Here is a 24,349-nt window from a genome sequence, read left to right as displayed (position 1 = left end):
TTTTCCTAAGCATTCTGGCTGCCATGCGATTGATTGGCAATGTTGTATACCTGCCCCTGAAAACACCTGGAATTTTATAGTTTCAAGGAATATTTTTTTTTCCAGTGCTTCAAAAATCTTGTCTTGAATTGGTCATAGTTTTAAGTTGCTACTTTTCTAATTGCATGTATGGAATTACTCTTGGATGTAGTCTACGTAACATTTAGGGATTTTTTTTTGTAATTGCTGCATTTTAACCATTTGCCATTTTGCTCCTCTTCCACTGTTTTGTTATTGGTGAGTTCTTTATCCACTAGAAGTAAGAGCATTCGATTATTGGTAAAGCTCAGTGTTCTTTGTCCATTGTAAAAGATTCTCAAAATTTTTGAGAAACAGAGAATTAGTTAATTACTTATATTCCTTTCTTTTTAATTCAATCTGTTTTTTCCACTCTGTTCCATTCTATTCTAGTCTATTTTGTTCTGTTATAATCTAGTTATAAGTAACACGATATTAAATCAGAAGTATAAGCCAAGACTATATGTCAGAAATGTCAGAAACAAATTGACTTGGGAAGCAGAAATTTCACAGAAGATCCAAAAGTCAATAATAGGATGCTTATAACCTTCACCCAATTCAAACAATTGAAAGGGCCAGGTTGTTGATGGTTAGAATAGAATTTGTGAAGAAGATTTCTTTAATGAGTTCTCTGCTATTGGGAAAGATGTAGAAATGCTTCCCTCTTCGCCTCAGATCAAAGGAAGATAGCTTCACCCTTGGAGAGCTTGAAGTTAGGAGGATATTGGGAATGGAATTTAGTTCCTACGTGAGAGGTCTAAAAGGTTAGAAGGTGACAGATAAGCTGAAGAAGAGGAAGCTGTGTAGGTTTCAGCCTTTTCTCAAGTAATTTATAGGAATAAAGGCCTAGTGAATGTTCCATGTGAACCAAATGTAACCTACCTGTATTTGTAAGCATGATTGGACCTCAGGAGACAGAAGCTGGAGATGTACCAACAAATTTCCAGGGGCTGTGGACATTGTAAAGGAACCAGAGTTTCATATGTCCATACCAAGGTTGTGCTAAGTCTCCAGCCATGGTCTTGGCAAGAGGTCCCTGGAGAGCCCATGAATGTGCTTACAGAATAGAGTCAGCTCTAAACACCTGCCTGGTCTAGTGAGTGCAAAGCCATCCTACAGTAGTACTAGTCATAGAGGAACTTTGCTGTTCTTCTTAGCCTTCTTCTCTCCCTTGCTCCAGCTCAGGAGTCCAAGGTAGCCAGTTGAGGGAGGGCAAACAGGAAATGAAAGAAACATCAATCATGCCCTCCCCCCCATCACCACCCTTTCTAAGCTCTGCAACAAACCCAAGGTTGGGAAGAAGTTTTATCTTTGTTTTAAGATTGATGTGTATTATATGTGACCAGACCTAAGACACTGGCATTTTAATGTTATCACACGATGTTTTTATTAACTAAGAATGACTGGAAAAGTCCTGATACTCTCTGAAAGATTGAACTTGGGACAGAAGATAAGTTTCTCCCACTGAATATATTTTAAAGAGAAAGTAAGGGACAAAATAATTTTGCTTTGTGATAATACTCCCTAAGTTCTATATGTTCACTAATTTTATAATTATATAATTGTTGGAGAAATGATCTCAAAATCAGTTGGTGCAAAGTTTAATTGTTAGTATATTTTCAATCAAATTTCAGATGGAGAGAACATTCTATCATATATGACTGTTTTCTGAAATAGCAAGTCATATAGTCATATATAGTCATATATAGGCATCATAATTGACTCAAAAATTAATTTCTGCTCATTTTTTAACTTTCTTATATAATAAGACTCTTTTATCTGTACATTTTGCTTTACGTTTCTATTTTTGATAGATTCTCTGCAACCTCTCTAGAAATGTTGGAACATTTTCCATGCTAATTTTTTTCAAGGTTTATATAGAAGCTGAGTGATTCTAAGATGATAAATTCCAATAGTTTGTTTTGGCAGATGATGACTTATCTTAAACATTACATTCTCTTGTACTCATTTGTTTCAAATTCATAGCAACTAAGCAATGTGTGATAAAAGACACTGAACATCAGAGGGTTTGTTTAAAAGAATTTGTTTCAATTAAAAATATTTGGGGAAAACATGCATAATTTTTATGTTTGATTTAAAGCATATTTAAACATGTTTCATCTGTTTCATTTCTGTATTCCCAGATTAAATTGCAACTTTACAAATTTGTATAACCACCAGAAGATGATTTGTTATACTCTATAAATCCACAAGCTGAAGAGAAAGTGTTTGGTATCTTTGGAGAAATGTGCCACAGATCCATTGTAAAATCCAGTCTTCAACATTTTCCTAATTGCTTTAGTTTCCTGACCTTATTAGGTTTTTTTCCTCAGACCTATTTTGTTTTTGTTTATTTGTTATTTGTTTGCTTATTTTTTAGGTGAGCCTGATCTTCATAAGAATTCAGAAGATCTAGTAAGTGCCGAAGAAAAACATGCTGAGACACATTCATAGGTTTGAAACACCTTAAAGGCTTCTGTCATTTTAAACATGAGAGGTAATTTTATTTTTTAGATGAGAAATTTATTTCTGAAGTGGATGGTTTGTAAAATATCATTAGAAACAAAGTTATCTTACTTAAATGTCCTCCTGGATTCTTCTTTTAAATCTCTGTTTTCTGGAGCAAAACATTAACAGGTAAGCTTTAAATATTTAACTTTTAAATTTACCTTTTCAAAGGATTCTTGACTTATTCATCCATAAAAATTATATTTACTGAGGCCTTTTAGTCCTTTAAAAATAATAAGCTATATCCTATGGGGAGGTTTAATCCTGGTTTCTTCCACTATTCCATAAAAGAAATATGAATGTTTTATACCAATTTCCTTTTCTACATCATGTAGGAAATATGAATGTTTACACTGAGTGATAATAACAAAGCAAGTACATATTATGAAACAACATCAATATTTGCTAAAATCCGTGGACATTTGCATCAATGATTCCCTTTTTAAAAATTCAGCTTCTACAACCTAAGTGTCCATCAACAGATGAATGGATAAAGAAGATGTGGCACATATATACAATGGAATATTACACAGCCATAAAAAGAAACGAAATTGAGTTATTTGTAGTGAGGTGGATGGACCTAGAGACTGTCATGCAGAGTGAAGTAAGTCAGAAAGAGAAAAACAAATACCGTATGCTAACACATATCTATGGAATCTTAAAAAAAAAATGGTCATGAAGAACCTAGGGGCAAGACGGGAATAAAGACACAGACCTACTAGAGAATGGACTTGAGGATACAGGGAGGGGGAAGGGTAAGCTGGGATGAAGTGAGAGAGAGGCATGGACATATATACACTACCAAATGTAAAATAGATAGCTAGTGGGAAGCAGCTGCTTCACAGGGAGATCAGCTCGGTGCTTTGTGCCCACCTAGAGGAGTGGGATAGGGAGGGTGGGAGGGAGACCCAAGAGGGAGGATATATGGGGATATATGTATATGTATAGCTGATTCACTTTGTTATACAGCAGAAGCTAATACACCATTGTAAAGCAATTATACTCCAATAAAGATGTTTAAAAAAAAAAATCAGCTTCTAGGGCTCACCTTTGATCTACCAAATTACCAACTCTGGGAGTGATGCCTTAGGAATCTGAATTTTTAATAATTCACTCTACTGCTATTTCTGTACACTAAATTTGAGAACTACTGTCTTGGACCAACAGAGAAGGTGCAGGCAGTTAGAAGGGAGTTAGAAGGGAGGAATGTGTTTCTTATAGTAGAAATGTCTTAGTATCTCCTTAAAAAATATATAAAAATGAGTCCTGCTATCTTGTACCTTGATGGTAGGGACAAGAGAAAATGCTGCAGGTACCACGTCAAGCCTTTGATATACTATCAGTAACTCCTTAAATGTTGTTTTAGATATGACACAGTTAAAATGTGATTAGCTTTTTTTTTTTTTTTTGTGATTAGCTTTTAAGATGATTCATTTCTCAGTATTCTTGAGTTAGTTGTAAGACTCTTTAATTAATAATAATAGTTTCATTAATAGCAACTATCAGTGTCAGGCACTGTGATGAACATCTCATATGTATTATCTCATTTAGTCTTATCAACAATTCCAGAGTTAGTGACTGTGATTACTATTTTACATAGGAATTGTAAATAGAAATCAAGCCACAAAGTTGATGGAAATTTTAAAAACCAGCTCTGTATTAAACAATTTAAAGATATTGTCTCATATTAGCTACAGCAATTTTTCTGCATACCCTCCATCCAAACTTTAAAGATACATAAATACACACATGCACGCATGCACGCACGCACGCACACACAGAAGAGACAGGAAGAATTCCAACTGATTTAAAGAATATCTATTATCTACTGATAAATCTCTTATTTTTACAAGCTATATGAAGCCCAACATGAAATTGCCATTCAGTGATTGATGCCTATATATGACTAAAACATGATCTTCATTTTCATTTGGGTTTTATTTCAGGATAATGAGAACAGCACTAAAATATCCTAAATCCTCAATTTTCCACAAACCTATATTCTCCTCTTTCAACACACACTTGGAAACAGTCCATTTTATGGACTCATATAAGAGAAGAACATAAATTCTGAACTAGTAATTCTAGCCAAATAAATACACTCAAAGTTGCTACCAGAGATTTTGGCCAGTGCTTCTGCCATTGCTCTTCCTCCACAATTTGGCCTTCTTCAATCAAGCCAGAGAAATTTTTAAGACAAAAAGTTGGACAGTTTTAATTTTTCATCAGTTTGAACCCAGTTACTGCATAGGCAACTGTGCAATATGTGTGCAGAAGATGAGGCATTTTAAAATTTGACTTTCTTGCTTTGTTTTATACAGAGTGCTGTAACTACAGTAAATTTTTCAAGATGTTAAGTAAAAGGAAAGCAAAAACAAAATTATAGAAAAATATTTTTTGCAGCTCTGAGGCTATTTAGATTGTCCTTGTTATTTTAAATACATGGGAACAAAGTGAGAGCCGGGGCTGCTCAGAAGCTGTGGTCGAAGCCCTATAACAACAATGGAGCATCAGAGCCCTGGCTCTGTGACCTGATGAACTCTTCATTGTAGCTCTCAAGCTGGGAAACCACAGTGAAACCTGCCCCTGAAAGCAGTGGACCAGCCTGCCTCCATCCCTGTGATTTCAAAGCACTAATGCATCACCTACATGGGCGTCATCACAATGCAAGTCACACATTACCTACGATCCAAGATGACAAGAACCTCCAGCCATTGTTGGAGACAGACACTAGAACTGAGAATGGAATCTGCCTTCTGGGGTGTTGATCCCATCAGGATGTAACAAAATATATCACAGGCCAAGGGATAAGTGACAAGAAGTGTGTGTGTGTGCGTGTCTGTGTGTGTATTCAAAAATGTCTATGAAAATGGAATCCCACACTTTTCTGTACAGATAATGTTATTTGACGTGAGTTTATAATTTTACCACACAGAAACAAACTGCAACCCTTGGAGACTCTGCTTCCTTGTCATGTTTTGCCTGAGCATGTGCAGAGCCTTGCCTTTGCTCCAAACTGAAGAGCTACATTTATTTGTTATTAGCTGACAAGAAAGGTCAAGCACAAGTAGGTGTTGTAACTTTTCACTGTACAAACTCTTCAATGATTGTGAGACTAAGCGAATATGTCTTTGTGAATGGTAGAATCGGGTGGAAAAAATTAAGAGTAGCCATCAATTAAAGAATAAAGTGAAGGTGGGTTGTCCATCCTAATGAGTTTTCTGTTGCACATGCTTCTTCCCTGGGTTCCACAATGCTAAGCAATATTTTAGAAATGGATGCAATCACAAGCTTTTAAGTCTAAGTAGTGGGATTTTATAACTCACAACTTAGATCTCTTTTCATGTGTAAGCCATATTCTATATGCATATTAGGTATGCATTTTAATTTAAGATATATTTGTGCATAGACTGTGTATAAGATGCTTTTAAATGTTCTGTGAATAAGTTCCTTAGATTTTGTTTCACCTGAAGCATATGTAGAACACAGCTAAATAATTGAATTGTATCATAGACATTGTAATGCAATTGATATTTTAAATGTAAGCAGTAAAGATTGATCTATAATGATGTGTTGGGGGAAATTTATAGATACGTACATCATGGTGACTTTTTGTCCTACAATGGATTTCTTATTTCTATTTATGGAGAAACTGCAACTACTGCTTTTAATGTCTTTTTTAAGGTAGCTATTTACAAGCTAGAAAATATTCTGCATTTAATATTAGAATATGACTGTCAGGGAAGTCTAATTACTATTGTTCCTATTTGAGCCAGGTGTCTCTCAGTAAAGCTATAGAGTCTCTCAACAGAGAAATAAATTGAAACACTGCTTCTTAATTGTCATAAGAAACATGTCCACTTTGTTCCTATTAATACTTTAAGATATATAGACTATTACTAAAAAAAATAGAGGAATATAATGAAGTCATTATTTTCTGTATATGGGGTTTAACCTAATTTTCCAGGTTATGTAATTTATAAAGCACTGTGACGGAACTTCCAGGGGAGTGGAGAAAACTCGCTCCATCTCTTCAGAAGAGTTGTCACGCTATTGATGCACTTTTTTCCCCCTAATCTCCCTCGTCACTCCCTCTTTTACTCCTTCCCCTCCCTTCTCTCCTGCTCTCCTTTGTATCTTCCTTATTCCTTCCTTCCTCTCTCTAAGACAGGCACTAACTCATGTTAATTAGCGGGAAGTCAGAGCAGAGGGTACCAGTGCCCATCCCTTCTGCCAACATCAGTGTTGAATCCATCCTAAAGAGAGGGATGGATGAATTCGGCTGCTGAGCCTTAAATGGCCTGCTTTGCATTTGTATCCTCAGCTACTCAACATATATCTAACAATTTCATATGCCTCTTTATTTATCTGGTATCTCTTTTATTTAATTTTTAACATGACAAGCTACAATTCTTGTGTTTTTATTCTGCTGTAATTCTCTGTATTTCCTATTGTATATGATTGTTAAATAAATCATACTTGAGGGAAAATATCATGAACCATTTGGTGCCTGATGTAATTCAATTTGGTGGGGCATTGAAAAGTTGGCAAAATCAGGGAAAACCAGAAGTACACCATCTTGAAAGTTGATATGAGTTCAATCAGAAAGTGATTTTTGCTCTATGAAAGAAATGTTCACTGAGCATTTATTATTGCACCTATTATTTGCATACTCCTGGCTAGATGCATGGCAGATATAGGATTCTGGAAACCTGAATCTTTCCTCTAGAAATTTCCTATTTTATAAAGGAGATAATCTATACACATGAATAACTAAAATGCCACATGTGAAAGTAACCACGTGCAAGTAAAATGCACCTCTGGGTATTAAAGGAGGTAAAACCTGCCTCCATCTTCAGGGCTTCCAAGAAGACTTCTTGGAATGGGTGGCACATGAGTTGATGTTTCAGTAACAAATAATAAACAAAAGCTCATATTCATTGCCTATTTTCTATGTACAGGCTCCAGGTAAACACTTAACAAATATTATCCCTAATCCTCAATAATCCAGCAAAGTGGGTATCAATATGAGTAAGGAAACGAAGTCTCAGAGAAAGAGCCTTGTCTAAAGCCATGTGGGTCTCAAGCAGCAGATTCCAGACTGGAATTGGTCCTAGAATGCTGATACCAAAGACCTCTTTTTCTTTCTACTACATCTGTGTAGGATGGGACAGAAGCACAGTGGAAAGGACAGCTCTGTGAAGAAGGACAATGTGAATAAGGTAATACCAGAGAATAATAAAGAAGCAAAGAGTGTCAAGTCAAGGTGAAGACCTAGAGAGTTTTAATTAACTGAATTAAGAGTAATTGGCACAATATGTGTCACCTCTCAGGCTGTGTCTCTGTGATGCTAAAGCATCTGATGAAAATGTAGAAATTTATCTAGTCAGCAGATACATGACACTTAACTGAACTTTTTACTTTAAATGTGATTCCATGATAAGTTTTCACCTAATATCAAAAAGCTTTCAAAAGCCACATTTTAATTTTGAAAATAATTTAATTTTGTTTAATGTAGGTATAAAACACATATTTCCTTTGGAAGCTACGTTAAGCCTTGTATCTTCTGTTTAATTTGCTATCACAAAGTTTATCCATCCTTTAGTACAAGCCTTAAACTACAATGAAAACATACATTTTAGAGTCAAGAAACAAGCACCTAATGATGTCCCACGTTACATACATGCAATTTCTTTGGAGGGAATTCCAAATACTTAAGATACAAATCCCATGTATGGACCAACATGTATATTTAAAGCTCTTTTGGGGGCTATTTGTCCTTTAGTAACATTAATAAATTTCTAGGTTATTTCCTTACCAGTTGTGATGGTTGGAGAGCTTCCTTTGCATCTCAAGCTGATACCTTTTTATCTCTGATAATTAAAGATTCAATTATTTAGTTCTTATTACAGTCTTACTACTGCATTACATTATTTTCTGACATTATCGCTTTTACTCCCTGTAACTAACTGCTCTTTGAGGATTTCTTATCCCCATCTATAGATGAGAAACCATGGCAGAAGAAGGTAAATAATTTGTGTAAGATCACACAGCTATTAAGTTGAGGACCCTGGATTCGAAGTCGGAGTGTGGCTCCCCAAACCACTAGATAGACTGTCCCTGGCCACTATGGGAGGATCGGTCCTGTCTTCTCCACCCACCGTATCCATTATCTTCCTTTTCTAACCTTTATTCCATCCTACGCTTTATTCTCTATCCAGGCACTTGTCCCTAAAAACTACCACTCTGAGAGGACAGAATTTCCAGTGACCAACTGCAGGGGCAGGTGTGCTTTGGTAACCAATTAAATCATGTATTACGGCAGAAAAGGTGCCTTTGATTTCTGTGGATGGAGGAATTATTTCCCATGCTTAATATGTGACCTTAAAAGTTTGCTTTTCAAATAACCACTGGTGTCCAGTCTAGAACTTTGCTACTGAAAGTGTGGTCCCTACTTGGGAACGTCTTAGAAATGAAGAATCTCGGGCCCCATCCAGAATTTTGAACTGGAGTTGGCCTTTTAAGAAGATAACTGGTTGATTTCTATACATATCACTGTTCTATGCAATAATTAAATATTATGGAGATAATCTGAATCACCCACTAAGCACTTAGAGATTAGGTTTTTTCCTCTACACTAGACAAGAGCTCCAGAGTTCATGCTCTCAACACTGTCCTACTCCCTCAAAACTAAACCAAACCAAACCCCAAGAAATTGCTGAACTGGACACAGTCTATGATTTCTCCAGTTGTTGAGAACCTTGCTATGGCATAGCACTTGGGTCAACTGAAAGTTAAGTTATATTGTTTCTATAAGTATTAAAGACCCATTTCCTTTTTTCTGCTCAAACAGCATTGCATGGTTTAGATCTTTACGATCCCACTTGTGTTCCACATTTGGCTTCTCTGCTTCTTGCTCTTTTCAATTTTTCTTTTCTGCATACTGTTATTATATTAAATATCCTTAATTCATTCTTTGGACCTATCACTCTTCTTCTCAAAAACAGTTTCTCCCTGTCTACACCAGGGGTCAGTAAACCTTTTCTATAAAGAATCAGGAAGTAGATACTTTAGGTTTTGCAGGCCACATTCCATCACACTCTCTCCTCTCCTTTTCGTCCACGTCCTTCTTCCTCTTCATTTTCTTCTTCTTTCCTCTCTTCCTTTTCTTTTTTTTAACAACTCTTTAAAAATGTAAAAGCCAAACATAAAAACAATGTAAAAGCCATTCTTAACTTGGGGGACGGGAGTGGCACACAAAAACAGGCCATCTGGCAGATTTGGCCCCTGGGCCGACACCTGCTTCCTTTTCAGATCAAGGAGTTTGTACCCTAGCATGAAAGAGAGGTTGCTAGTGTAAGTGGCTGTCATCGCTAGGAGCTCTAGCTTCTCCAGGGCCTGTGTAACTACCCTGAGGATAAGGGAGATGATGACTTCCAGTACCCCTGTCCCCCATTCATGGCCCACAGAGCAGTTTAGCAAGGCTGACTACGGCACTGGTTCTCAACCTGTAGCAGGCATCAACATCACTTGGAGGGTCTGTTAAACTGCAGATGCTAAGCCCCACCTCTCAGAGATTCTGATGCGATAAGTCCGGGGTAGAGCCTGAAGCGATGCTGATGCTATTGGACTGGAGATCTCACTTTGAGAACCACAGGCCTACATGTGAGTAAGGTTTAAACCCTTTAGCATAATACTCAAAGCCCTTCACAGTCTAACCCCAGCTATCTTTTTTGCCATAGCTTTCGCTACACCGCTCACTACTCCTGGGTCTCTGCTCTGCCTCTGCACAGGACGCCTCCTCTGCGTGGGTCTTGCGGCTCCCTTTGCCATCTTTACCTGTCACTGTCCCCCCTTCCTCCAAGGACCTGAGCACATGCCAGCTCTCCCAGAAAGCCTCTTCACATCACTCTGGTCAGAACTCTCAGATCCTCTTTTCTGGACGAACGCATCTCATACCCCTCCATGCTGGAAACTTGCAGCTCCCCATGTCATATGTTTGCTGCCAGATTTTAAGGTAAAGAAGCGCTTAGCCTTACATATAGTAGGTATTCAGTAAATATTTGTTGAGTAAATGAATATGAATGAATAACTGAAGGCAGGAAGGAAAAGCTTATTCTTGTTTGTCCTAAATGTTTGATATATGATTGAGTTAATCCTTTCAGAGAACATCTCTAGTTAATTCAGTCAAAATGAGACTCACTTTTCAAGCACTTCAGGTCTACATAATTCCAAGAAACCATTTATGTTTTTTCTCAGAGCAGACAAATGGGGAGTGCATCAATTCTTAATTAATTCTTAATAGGATGCTAAAAGCAAACCTGAATTATACGAGAAAAACATTGTCTCCCTATCTGTCTCATGTCTACCCTTGGGAGATGGGTCTGCTGGTGCAGAGATATATTAACTGTAACTAATCTTACCAACTTTGCTAAGGAGAAAAGCTCACATTTCCTGGTTGATTTCCTATAGCCTTGATGATTAATAATGGGGACCATACAAGCTTTGGAGCAACAGTGACCTCAATTGTCCTTGGTAGTTGGTAGTTGTTAAGCTTAACCTAACCTCTCACCACAAAGACTGATGGAATGATAAAATAATAATGAAGAATATTTGAAGGATCTAGACAGTACTTGACACATTGTTGGTTCTCAGTTAACATAAGTTCACAATATTATTTTATATTTTATATTTATATTTTATATTTATCCAGATGCTGTTATTTCTCGTTGAGTTCTTCTGTGGAAGACCTGAGGCAAGAAATATCTCACCCAAGGACTGAATTTGGCCCTTAGTTCAGTTTCAGACTTTGTCGGTAATGGTTTCTGTGATCTTGGACAAGCCTCAATTTTCTCACCTATGAAATGGAGATAGTAAGAGTACCTATTTTATAGGATTATTAGAACGATTAAATGAAATGGCCCATGTAAGGTGCTGAGAATATTGACTGACACATTGAAAAAACTGAAATAGTATGAACTATAAAAATAAGAATCTACCAGGAGCTCCACCTTCTTCCTTTAAAATTAACTTATGCTTATAGTTGCACGGTTTTGACTTCAGTAGCAATATCCTAGAAGTCCACGTAATGGGGAGGTTGTTCCATGTAAAGAGTAGTCCAGCTGTTTTATAACAGAGATCATATCATTGACTTCAGCATTTATGTCCTTGCTTTAGAAAGACAAAACTACATATAGATATATTGAAATACATGTCAATATATATGATATAGAGAGAGAGACAGATAGCTATATTGATATATATCATATAGACATTCGATTTTAGGGAAATTTTTTAAATGCAGATATTAAAAAGAAGAATATTAGCATAAAGATAAAATAACAATAACTTCTAGACTTCCTGGATGACATGTTAAAACACATGATTAGACCATCCAGGTGCACTTAGAAGCAACAATAGCAGTTTCTCAAAAAAATAAATAAAACAACAACAACAAAAACTGCAGGCACACACCCCAGCAAACCCCAGCATTTCGCAGAGTCCTTATTAGCAAAATAAAAAAGCCTTTCTTTGGCAGAAACAAAAACGGAGAGGAACTTTGATAATGTGGAAACTGTGTGAGAAGAGCAGATGCATCCACTATATGTGGTAAGTCAGATGCCATCTAGAAGCCAAGTGGGTCAACATTGAAACCATAATCTTCCAAGCCACCAGAGACAAGAGGGCTGCTAGAAATAACCCTGGTGCAAAAGACACATTCAGATGGAGATGACTTGGCAGCCGTGGGCAGGAACTTACTAAGAGCAAGTTGTGTGGCCAGGGATGGGGAGAGAGAAGGAGCTGGCCTCGCCTTTTCCTGGGGCTCTCTCCCTCTGGCTCCTTTCTCTTTCCATCTCCCCTGGCACCACAGCCCTTCACCTTTCCGTTGAGGTAGCCTCCCTTTCTTCCTTTCGTCTAGTTTGTTCTAGCTTTCCCACCTAGCTTTCCCTTAACAGAAAATAACATGGAAATGATAACTTAGGGAAGTATTTATTTTAAAAAGTTTTAATTCTCTGTGCTTAATAACAAATGGGTTAAATCTCTTCTCGCTCTTTAAAAAAAGTTTCCTTTTTTATTTCAGTGTGGTTACATTATATATATGTACATATATATTTGTACACATACGTATTTTATATACATACATATAGAGTCTCCACACACACATATATACCTCAATAGAAAAAACTTTTGACTCCACATTACACAATGAAAAAAAGATTTTTATGATTTAAGTAAAAATGTATTGATTTTGACAATTGTATTTTTCTCAAAATATTGCATTAAATTATTTTATACAAGTACAGCTTTTGGTGTTTTATGATGATGATGTCTAATTTTTAATACTTTTCTGCCCATATTATGAAAAATTATTTTTTTAATTTCATTTAGATATCAACCAGTTCCAGTGAACTACTTCCTATGAAAACTTTATTTATACTGACAATGAAAATGGATAGCTCAAGGTTAGTATCATACAGAAGTCCAGGGTAACTATACTGGTATAGCATGGTTAGTAGTAGTGTAATGAGTAATATAATTCCTATCTTAGTCATAATTGGCCTTCATGTCAAATTTTAATCTTTAGACTGTTGAGTGTTTTCAAAAGCAAATAAAGGACCCACATAATGTTTAAAACACTGGACAAATATAACAAATAAGTGACAATTTCAACATAGGAAATCTATGTCCCATTAGGGCAAAGAAGAAAGTGAGAGCAACATCTGGTAATGTAATTAGTACTATTAGGGAAACACACCCACAGAATTTACTCTGCAGGGGAAATGTAATGGGAAACCACCCATTTACTGCAATGCCTTGGCAAGTGCTAGCCTCTAAAACATAAAGAAGGAGAGAAGATATTCTCCTATAATTCTTTGAGAGATGTTCAACCATCTCCAAGTAATTTTTGTAAAGTTCTTATTGTTCCACTGCTTTGATTCATACAAAGCCATGTTATACCTTTGCTACTGTAACTGTACTGTGGCGGAGGAAAGTTATTCTCACCTCTTAGGGTTCCTGGTTGGGTCTATAAATTAAACTGACAGAGACAGATTAATAGGAAATAAGTATGCAATGTATTTAATATAAGTTTTACATGACACAGGAATCTTCATAAGGAAATGAAGATCCGAAGAAACAGATCTGAGTGTATTTGTGCTAGCATTTATGAAGTATGGACAGCTGTGGAGGAATATGACAGGTTAAGGAGTGTAAGGTAAATATAGTAAACTGGGGGAAACCTAGCAAGGCCTCTTTGTTTGGATTCTTCTCAGTCCCTTTGTCTTCAGAGACAAAGATGCTCCTTTCCTCCAGGTATAGGGAGGACACCTTTCACACGAGGGTTTTATAGCCTGTTTCAGGGGAGAAGGACAGTGGGAAGGTCACAGTGAGCCTCTGGCTTCTGTTTTCTCAAACTCCTCCAACTTAAAATATTCACTATGCCAAGGTGCCATATTTTGGAGTAGCGTGTCCTGAATCCCATCACTACTTTTGAGAAAAAAGGATTTTTAAATTCCAGGGAAACTCATTCCTCAGTTAGCTTGAGGAAAGTATCAGTTAGAATGTTCTCTTTGGTTGCTCCTTAAGCAGCATGTTGTTTTTTTAATACCATGATATATATAGTATATTCTACAATTATGCATTTAGGTCTGAGGTAATTATGCTCATTTACATTATTTTTACTTTCTCGGCAATACAAAATCTGGGAGATGGTACGTGAAAATTATCATTCCTCAAATTCTGGGGGTTGGGGAGTGCAGGGAAGATGAAAGGTAATAATAAGAAATAGCAATTTGTGAAATTATTTTTATTTTACAATTTATTAGAAATCAAGAAAAAGAAACAACTTAAAAAGATTGATGTCTTGCTCTCTAAGAAGATATCATACATAAGATTGTCATAAATTTGGCAATTCTTTTTTTTAAGATATTAAAGGTTATTTTAAGTATAGATTTAAACATAGAAAAGATTTTTAAATGAGCCAAATACTTCAAAAAGAGTTTCAAATTTGATTTTTTATTGGCCATAGGTCGTTTTAGTTTGAAGTCGATGCCAAAGAATTAAACTCAGATTCCTCTTCCCATCCAGCCTCATTAGCAAAATTATCCCCGTGTGCTTCGTGTATGAAATGTAGAAAGCTTACTTCTAAGTGGATCTATAAAGCACTATAAGAAAACGTAAAACCCTCTTGTTCTTAAGGAGGATGTGCTTTTTCATCCTAAAAACTATTACAACTTCTCAAACAAATCATAAGCTAGTGGAAGAGTTTGTTGGACTATGGGTTCATTTAGGGCCACTTTCTTTGGACTCTAGTTTCCTGATCCATAAAATGAATCCTACCTGTCATACATATTTAATGTGATTATTAGCTGAGAAACATAGGTGAGGCCACTTTATTAATTGTAAAGAACTAAACAAAGAGTTACTAGCAAGATGGCAACAATACTAGCCTTCTCATTTTTATAACTCTAACATTTGAATCAGTAGTTGGTATGTAGTAGACTATCTATATATATGTATTTGTGGAACTAAATTGAATCAAGACCAATAGAATTTGAAAAAGAAACAAAGGAATAAAAAAATACAATGGAATTTGAAAAGCAAGCAAGAAAATAAATTTAAAAGCCTCCTTATTGTAAGAGAAAGCTTGTATTCCAGAACTAGAAAAACTAAAAATGAATCACTTAAAATTTACTCAAATTCAAGATCACACTTTTGGTTATAGAGAGAAATAAATTAAAATGAAAAGGAAGAATTTGGCAAATAGTGCAGCATCAATGATTAGCAAAAAAAAATGAAGGAACAATTTCTGAAAAATATGTCAATATTTATGTATAACATATCTAAAGTGCTTCAGAAAGCAATCCTGGAGAAAGAAAATAACACATGATGATGGAGCTGGAGGTGATGGTGGTGATGGTATTTGTTTTGTGTTGGTATTTTTCCAAGCTCAAGTAGGAACACAGCAATGACAAGTCAGCTTCTGTTTGTTATCAACTCATTTTGCACCTGGAGGAGAAAAAGAAAATAACTAACTACTTCAGAACACAGTGGAAACATTCCAGAGAATTTAATACCATGTCATGTAAATCTCTGCAAAGGGAAAAATCTGTTAAGCATCACTTAATGGCAACAAACTTGTATGCTTAAATAGAGTATCCAATTAGTCATTTGCAGGAGAAATTTTTCCTGGAAAGTTTCCTTTTAAATCTTAAAACAAAAAAACAAACAAACAAAAACTGATCACCATTTTTTAGGTCATTTTCTAAGGATAAGTTGTAAAAGAAAACAATTGGTTACAATGCTAAGGTTGTTACCTACATACATACTATACATGCATACATACGTGTATGTGTATTTCTAACTCAGTTTTGTTCTGTTGGCTGTCAGACAAGCATGCAAAGATACACCTTTTCTCTTCTGATTCCATCTTCCCTTAATGCTGCTGCTTTCTGTCTGTTCCCACCTCTTCTCTCCTTTGCTGCTTGCCTGCAGTTCCTGAAAGAGTCAGAGGGAGAAACAAAGATCTTAGATTTAGAAGGAGCCTCCCATGATCATCTGGTTACCCCTACCCCATATCATTCTCCACATTTTACTGAATAGGAAACTGGGTCCCAGAGTAATTAAAGAACTTCCTCAATGTCACACAGTTATGACAAAGAGGAAATGACACGCTCTGCTACATCACCTCTTTCTATTTCCTTCTAGGAGTTTATCACTATCTGAAATGACCTAATTCACTTATTAATTTACATATCTATTGACAGTCTTCAAATACTAGAATATTCGTCCATGAATTTAAGGACCTTAACTATCTTGTTAACACCTGTGTCCTCAACACAATGTTTAGCATGTCATAGGCATTCATATATATTTATTGAATAATTAACTGGAATACTGGTTTCTTGTTTCCAATGTACACTTTTATAAACTACACCAAATTATCCCATGAAAAATAGTATAGAATAATTAAGGATGTCTGACTTGTTCTAATTCACACAGCAGTGAAAAGATGCCCTCCATCATTTTCCTGAAGCTCTTCTTCCTCCGAAATTTAGTTTTTCAGAATGTTATGATAATAACATATAAAATCTAATAATTTAATTTCTTTAACAGATTTCACATTTCAGTAACATAGACATTTTTAATGATTAATATATCTGCTGGAGCTTTGAAGACTGGTTTTTGGAATCAAAGACTTGGAAAACTAAGGACATTTCTTCCCCCATCCTCCTTCAGAGAAATCAAATGCTCAAAATTACATGTAAGCATAAACACTTTAATGTAGTTAGACAAGCTTTTCTATTATCAGTTTGAACTTTACACTGTTTGCTTTTAGATGTGGGTAAAGAAACAGAATTTTTAAATCAATACAATATAACTGGTTTATTTATGAATTCATAAATCCATATTGCAACTAAATAAACTCTGCAATACTTGCACTTAAGTTATTTGCTATGACAATACTCCATACTGGTGTTTCCAAAACTTCACTCGATGGTGTATCACTTTTGTGATTTTGAGGTACCACTTCTACTATGGTTATTTAACATTTTTTTAAAAATTGATTTAAAATACGCTAACACTTTAAGCTTGTCTCATCCCAAGTAACAATAGCTTAGGGGCTGGTGATTATGTATCTTTTCTAATATATAATAGTATTTATAAATATAAAAAGTAAGTATAAAAATAGTTTTCCGTGGCTAACCTAAAATAATGTTTCCACAATGTAGAAAGCATTGGCATAATTGAATTAAAATTTTCAATGGATGGTGTAAACTTTTTTGAGAATAGAAAATAGTCTGAGAATTTTGTTTTTTATAAAGATGCTTACCTTGAACAACTCTGGGGTTAGAAAATCACTGTTTAATAGAAAGAACTCTGCACTAGAATCCTGCTCTGCCCTTCTACACTCTCTGCTTCAGTTTCGCATGTTTAGGGGGACACAAAAAATACTCAGCTTGTTACTGACCAGGATTCTTGGCCTCCTTCATCAATAGAAATTGATCAGAGGCCAGACAAGAAATTCAGGCAAGGCTTTATTGGGCCACCTGCTGTGGCAGGGTGCAGCGAGAACAAACAAAAGGTTCCCTTGCTTGCTGGCTACGGAGGGGGTCGGGCTCGTTCCTTATATGGAATGAGGGTAAGGGTGTGTCCAGGGGTCAGGCCAGAGGGGTGGCTTAGATGTTTTGCCCACCCCTTAGGTGGTGGTGTGTGCAGGGGGCATGTGCAGTACCCCGCTTTTGCTCCAGACTTTTCAAAAGTGGCCGTTGGGTTTTTTGATCTCTTTGTATCTTTTGTCCAGAATTTGCCCCAACTGCCCAGGCATGCAGTTGTTTTTAGTCCCATACAGTTTCTTTGTATTTTGTTGCTTGAGGAGAGGTGTGTCCAGGTGTAGGCACTGCAGCACTGCAGCAAAGGGTCCCAGGTCCCAGCCTGTCTCAAACTTATCCACCTGACTTAATCTTTCTCAGATTCAGCGTACACAATTGAAGAGATACAAGAGCGAGCGGCCAGGATGATGAGAAAAGATTGGGAAGAACTGGTGATATTTTATCACAGAGAGGAGACCACTTAGGAGATGACACCAGAGTGTTCTTTAGTATCTGAACAGCTGTGCCATAGGAAAGGAGGTAAAGTATAGGAGAAGGAGAGAGTTTAACACACAAAAGAACAATTAGAGCTCCTTGGCTGGGTTTGGGGTTCAGCTGGAGCTATTCAAGAATTAGAGAAGCAGTCAATCACTTGTCTGTGCTGTTGGAGAGGATCATAAACTAGAGAAGGTTTGGATAGATAGTCTCAAGTCCTTTCTCATTCTAGTAATAATAATTACACCAGTTATTAAATGCTCATTATGCTGGGCTAAACATTTTATAGGTCTTTTCTTGTTTAATTTTCAAAATAATGCAATACAGGTAGGTATGATCGTACTCATTTTACAAATAGAGAGACTGAGTCTAAAAATTTGGTAGGTGTTGAATTTGAACCCAAGTCAGAGTGACTCAAACCCTGTCTACTAACTATTATATTATATTATAAATGTTGTCTGGAAAAGATAAAGGTTTTGTTTTGTTTTGGTCAGAAACTCTCTTTGCCCATTCAGCCAAATGGAAGCCAAGTTGTCATCATGAAAAAAATTTTGTTGTAAACTGTAATTGTGTGAAAAGGAAACTGAAAAGCCATTATCTCAGCTGGTTTCCTTAAAATTTCTGAGAAAGTCAACACTTTTCCAAAGGAAAACTTATGCTTTTAATTGTGATCTCTGTGTTTTGAGACTGGAGAACAGAATAAAAGAAACCAACATTTCTGAAGGAAAACTTATTTTTAATTTTCATCTCTTTTCATTTTTAAGAATGGAGAACACGATGGAAGAATCCAGAAGCCATTGTGTTTATTTCCCCATGTGTTTTTTGCTGTTACAAAGTAAGCAAAAGCTTTTCTTTTGTTTGTCTGAATCCTTTTGAAAAAACATTTATAAAAATGTCTGTTCATGGGAAGGGAAGGGCAATTTTATTTTTTAGGGCCTCAGGGTGTCTCAAATAATCTCAAGGGGTATCCGGGATGTTTTACAAACACAATTCAAAATCACTTAAAACAAATATGTGTCTTAATCAGATTTTAAGTAGGGAGAAACTTTGAAAATCAAATAAACAGTCACAGCAGGTAGTCTAGAAACTCCAGAAATTTTTGGTGAAACTGGTTTAACAAAAACAAAACAAAACAAAAAAGGCCAGGGCAAGGGAGGGAGAAAAGAAAGGAAGGCAGGGAGGATGAGAGGAAGGAAAGAAGCAAAGAAGGAAGGAAGAAAGGAAAACAGAAGGAAACTTGGAACAAGTACTCATAAATACTTGAGATACTACTTATCAATGAGTTTTGCGTTTATTTTCTTGGGGAGAATATACTAAGGAAAATTATCATTATCTCTATTGTATTGGCTTATGGATTCACGCATTTCTTTTAATCTCTATATTATAAAACTCACAGTCAAAATTAAAAACAGTACTTTTACTTCTTTGAGTCCTGATTTTACGATCCCACAGTGGATTTTGCATTTGATTTTTTTCTTCCTATCTTAATTTACCTCTTTATTGACTTTTGAGAAATCTTTTCATCTTTAGTTTTTTTAATCCATGAAACATTTGAACTTCACTAATATCATTAATGTGGGAAGCAAATTGGGCATTCCTCCATCTCTACTAAATTATGTGGTGTAGATACTTTACATTGAAATGCAGTAAATAATTGTTCAGGATGCCAGAACTTTGAATTATCAAAAGCCATATTCAGTAAATACATATGGTCTTGGAAAACCTTGCTTTGTACTGATGCTTATCTTCTCTGCCAGTTCTGTAGGGGAGAAATTATCTTTCCTTTATTTTCATAACACCCAGCAAAGTGCCTTCCTAGAGATGAACCCATAAAAAATAGTTGTTGAATTAACGAATTCATGAATTAATGAAATTTCTTATCTTATGATAATAGGAGATTTATAAAATCTAATGATTCATTAAAATGCAATAGGAAACACCCCATATTTCCAGTAATAGCCAAAAATAAGTGATGGGAAATTTGGCATATTTTATTTTAGATTTATAATTTTTCTTTCTTAATAACTAGTGGAAATGATGGAAAATACACCTCTCACAGCTTAAAAACTGAAGAGAAATCTGTGGTTCTTTAATCATTAACGTTGGAGGGAAAAAGATGTTTAATATCTAAAGAGTAATACATTTTGATCTTTTGAATCAAGAAATCTGGCATTTCTCCATCATTCGGAAATAAATACCATGTACCATTCCGTATACAGCAACAGGATAAATGCAGATCTTAAAAGTTTCATTAAACATTCCTCTGTAAGTTAAACCCAGACACACACTCATGTCTAAATGTATTTAATATTTATTTTTTACTTTTAAAGTGATGCTATTTACATTTGACATTAGAAGGAAATCTTATCAGTAGGGCATCAGGGATTAAGCTGGGCAGTATTAAAGTTAGAACACTCACATGTTTGCAAATTTCTATGTTGTTAAAAAGAAAATCACTGTTGTTAAATAAATACTTATTTTTTAATTGTAAGTAATATGGAACGATCTGTAGGTAGTTCTAAAGTTCCATCAAGGGGCGCTTCCCAGGAGGTGTATTACTACTCTGTGAGTGTGGAGAGCAGAGATAGAAGTCAAGCAGTGGTGTTCCATGGGATATTCAGAAAAGTTAATAGTTCAGTTATTCCCAAGAAGACTTCTTGCTGCAGACCCGTTATTAATGGTCCCACTGCTCTTCTCTCTCGTTCACGCCTTCTTCTTCTTCGGGGAATGCTGATTCATTCTGGCCTTTCATATGCTTAACCCCTGAAATTATAAAAATTATGCTCAATTTATTTCTGGCAGATTCACTGCTTTGCTGCAAGAGGTAAAGAAAATGAGTGGAACGTTTTCACTGGTGTGTATGTGTTTTCTCCAAGGATCTCAACAATCTAATCTTATATAAACCTTTTAATTCACTGAGGAATAAAAACACACCCAGCCCAATTCCCATTTGAAACAGAATGTCTTTTATAGTAATTAAATTTTCTCCATTAAGAATTGCATCACTGCCTATTAAAAACCTGTTAACTAAAAATCTGCTCACAGGCTCTTACTGCCCCTCCTCAGGAGCGAGGAGATGTGTGTGTGCCATTTCTGTAACTTTCAAACAACAAAAGAATCAGAATACTGTTAGTCTTCTTTAGGAATCAAAACATACAGATTTGATTCTGAAACTTTTGTATTAAAAATTCTTCAATCACTTCCCCCAAAACCTACACAGAGGAAAACCATTGACACACCTTTGCCTGATATATAGGCTGTGTGACCTGGCCTCTCCCTACCTATCTGGCCTCATTTCCACCAGCCTTTCCTGGTTCCCTCTTTCACAGTAATTTATGCTTTAACAATACTAACCTGCTCTTCCACATTACAGGTCACTCCAGGCTCCCTCAAGCCTCCATGTCTTTCTCATTCTATTCTCTCTGCCGAATAGCTTCTTCCTACTCACCCACCTGATAACCTCCCACTCATCCTGACAGCAGCTTGCCTCCTCTGTGAAGGCTCCCCCAGTTCCCCAAGTAGACCTAGCTGGGTCTTTATCATATTTCCCCCTACTCTTGGATCACTTTCTCTTGTATCAATTACTTTATAGAACAGTATTTGTTTACATATTTTTCTCATTAGAACAAACTTGCTGATGTCAGGATTATGGGGTTTCACTTTGGGGTCCCAGACACAGAGCCTGGCAAACAGTAGGTGCTCATTAATATTGATTGCATAAATGATTGATGGAATTAATGAGGTGACACTTTGGTATATGTCTTTGGCAGTTCCACAATAATGTATATTCAGATTTTTTTCAAAATTAACTCAAATTTGGAGTATAAATCATAAGGCGACTACTACAATCATTACAAAATTATCTTTCATTTCACTTGGGTCTATTCTGTTATAACATCATACTAGCTGACACTCTGCATATAGTGATGCGTAACATGGAAAAGTTTATAGATTTTTATATTTTAGTAAATTGGTTTATGAGACTTTTCTAAATATTACTGAACAACATTGCAGTTAGAATTGATAAATGAAAGGAAGTCACTGCTCATGTTTACTAAGAAACAAAGAAACTAAAAAAAGGAAAAAAAAGAGTGGATTTGCATGTATTGCAGTCAGCAACCTCAGAGTGCCATTTGGCAAGGAATGACACCCCTGGACTTGGTTGATTATCTTGCAAAAATATTTGATAAGTTGTAATAATATTTAAATACTGTAATTTCATCTGCAAACAAAGATCACTCACAATCACCATAGAGAGAAATTTGTTGTTAACAAATGGAACTTATTTCATCATGTTATAGATTACACAGGAGAAAAAGAGGTCTAAATGCTAAGAAGGAAAAGGAGTTCAATGAGCATCCAATCAGTCACTCTGCTGGAGTCTTACATACCTGGGTCACTAAACCTCACAACTCCACGAGATAAATACCTGGATGGTGAAATCTAGACTTCAAGAAGATAAATGATTTGTTCAACTTTACAAGGATAGTGTGGTTCTAAAAGAAGTTCTGACACATCATAGTCCCTCAATATAGACTGACTGACTGACTGACTGACTCACTGACTGACTGACTGACCGACTGACTGAGTGAATGAAGCATAAAGTTCCATTGTCAGGAGACCCCAACTCATTTTCACTTTTAGCTTTTTGGATGCTAACCTAGACTCACCTATCAATCTCTAGGATTTATTGTAGGTTTACAGTACCTACTAATCTGGTTCAAACCATCTTGGCATTCCCTCTGAAGTGTTAAAGCATAGTAATCATTCAGCTGCCTGCCACTGTTTCCTGAGCTAAAATTGTCTGCACCACCCAGGATTTGCAAAGGTTCTACTGCCTCCAGGGCTCATCCCTTTTATCCTCAAAGTAGCTACAGAGTAATGCAGTTGTGTTCAGACAGTTTCCCTTAAATTAGGTTTAACTTAATACCAACATTGATTTGTCTATATGAGGGAGTCAAACATTAAAAAAAATGGTAACCAAATGTCCAACTTATTAAACCATTAATCATCCACTTCCCATACTTGACTATAGGTCTACCCACTTATTTATTTTATAATGATAACGGCCACAAAGTTATACGAGAAAGCCTTCTTTAAAGTAAAATCACTCACTTGAGCAAACCTTGGAACGGGCTTTTCTCGGTCTTATTTGAGTGTGGCATTAACTATTGCCAGGTGAAAGATTTTGATGAGGCAGGAGTAGGTGACGTCACAGAGCTGTTCTGCCGAACCTCTCTACAGGACCACAGATTCCTTGGTTCCCAAAGCAGTTTACACTAACGTCATCTTTCCATTGGATAACGGATGGTTGATTAATTTGTGTTTTGAATTTTTCTTTTTTCCTTTCAGCAATGTTTGTTTGGTTATAGATGCAATAAATGCTGAGATTAATGTGTGAAGTCTGTGAAAACTGTCTAATAATTTTTCTCCCCACGCCACTCCTCCTATCCCCAAACACACATATGCCTTGTATTTAAATTTTCTTTGAAGCCTCATTCAATATTTGAGTAATTCTGGAGGTGGAGGAAAGTAACTTGCTCTGGAGGTGTTGGTGAAATTCTCAGATTCTCCTCTGCTGCCAAATGCTAACGAACACACAGGAAAACACCTCACCTGCACGTGAACTGATTCCCAGCATGTGGCAAAGGGCCTCCTGGAGCAAGAAAGACACAGACAGCCCTGCACTCGGGCAGAAGGCAGAGGGATCCCCAAAATGCACAGAGGCTCTTTTCTCCGTAACAAAATGAACATACAAGAAAAGGAGCCATATATAAGACAAGGATATGCGGTATGAATACATGAAGGAGTGAAGAAAATAGAGTTTGAGGAAAAGAAAGTAGACTGAGTAAAAGAAGGAAAGGAAAAGAAAGAAATGTTGCCCCTGCACAGAACGTCATACTCGTGCTCTTCTCCATTCTGTAGATCAGGAGGTTAAATGTGAGTTGGATGAAGTTGTAAAGTGACTGAGTGAAGAATTATGAATAATTAATCCCTAAAGGGAGGCTTACATTTGGCAAACCATACATCAATATGTTTATCGATTAATTCAGAGGGGAAAAAGGCAGGTTTATCACATTTGTAGATGACATGAAACTTGGAAGAAAAGATGACATGATGAGTGAAAAACTAGTATTCCAAAGAGCTGGAAAGAGGGCCTAAGCAATTAAGGTAGAGGTCAAAGGGAGTTTTGTTTT

General features: G+C 36.2%; 2 protein-coding genes across 4 annotated transcripts in view; one reads left to right on the top strand and one right to left on the bottom strand.

Moving 5' to 3' along the window:
* PDE1A (phosphodiesterase 1A) overlaps nucleotides 1-4,958 on the top strand; it is a 263,294-nt gene extending 258,336 nt beyond the window's left edge. The window contains exons 14-15 of the mRNA XM_079923669.1: nucleotides 2,438-2,554; nucleotides 4,512-4,958. Coding sequence (XP_079779795.1) covers nucleotides 2,438-2,511 — 74 coding nt within the window. The 3' untranslated portion in view covers nucleotides 2,512-2,554; nucleotides 4,512-4,958. The remainder of the gene's footprint in view (nucleotides 1-2,437; nucleotides 2,555-4,511) is intronic.
* A 15,868-nt stretch (nucleotides 4,959-20,826) lies between these two features.
* Nucleotides 20,827-24,349, bottom strand: part of PPP1R1C (protein phosphatase 1 regulatory inhibitor subunit 1C) — a gene marked incomplete at its 3' end in the record, with an annotated part of 129,641 nt that continues 126,118 nt past the window's right edge. For all 3 annotated transcript variants that reach the window (XM_079925335.1, XM_079925336.1, XM_079925337.1), the window contains one exon: nucleotides 20,827-20,915. In XM_079925335.1, coding sequence (XP_079781461.1) covers nucleotides 20,827-20,915 — 89 coding nt within the window. The remainder of the gene's footprint in view (nucleotides 20,916-24,349) is intronic.

Source organism: Stenella coeruleoalba (assembly GCF_951394435.1).
Source record: "Stenella coeruleoalba genome assembly, chromosome: 6".
Lineage (NCBI taxonomy): Eukaryota > Metazoa > Chordata > Mammalia > Artiodactyla > Delphinidae > Stenella > Stenella coeruleoalba.
This window is presented reverse-complemented; position numbering and strand designations above follow the sequence as displayed.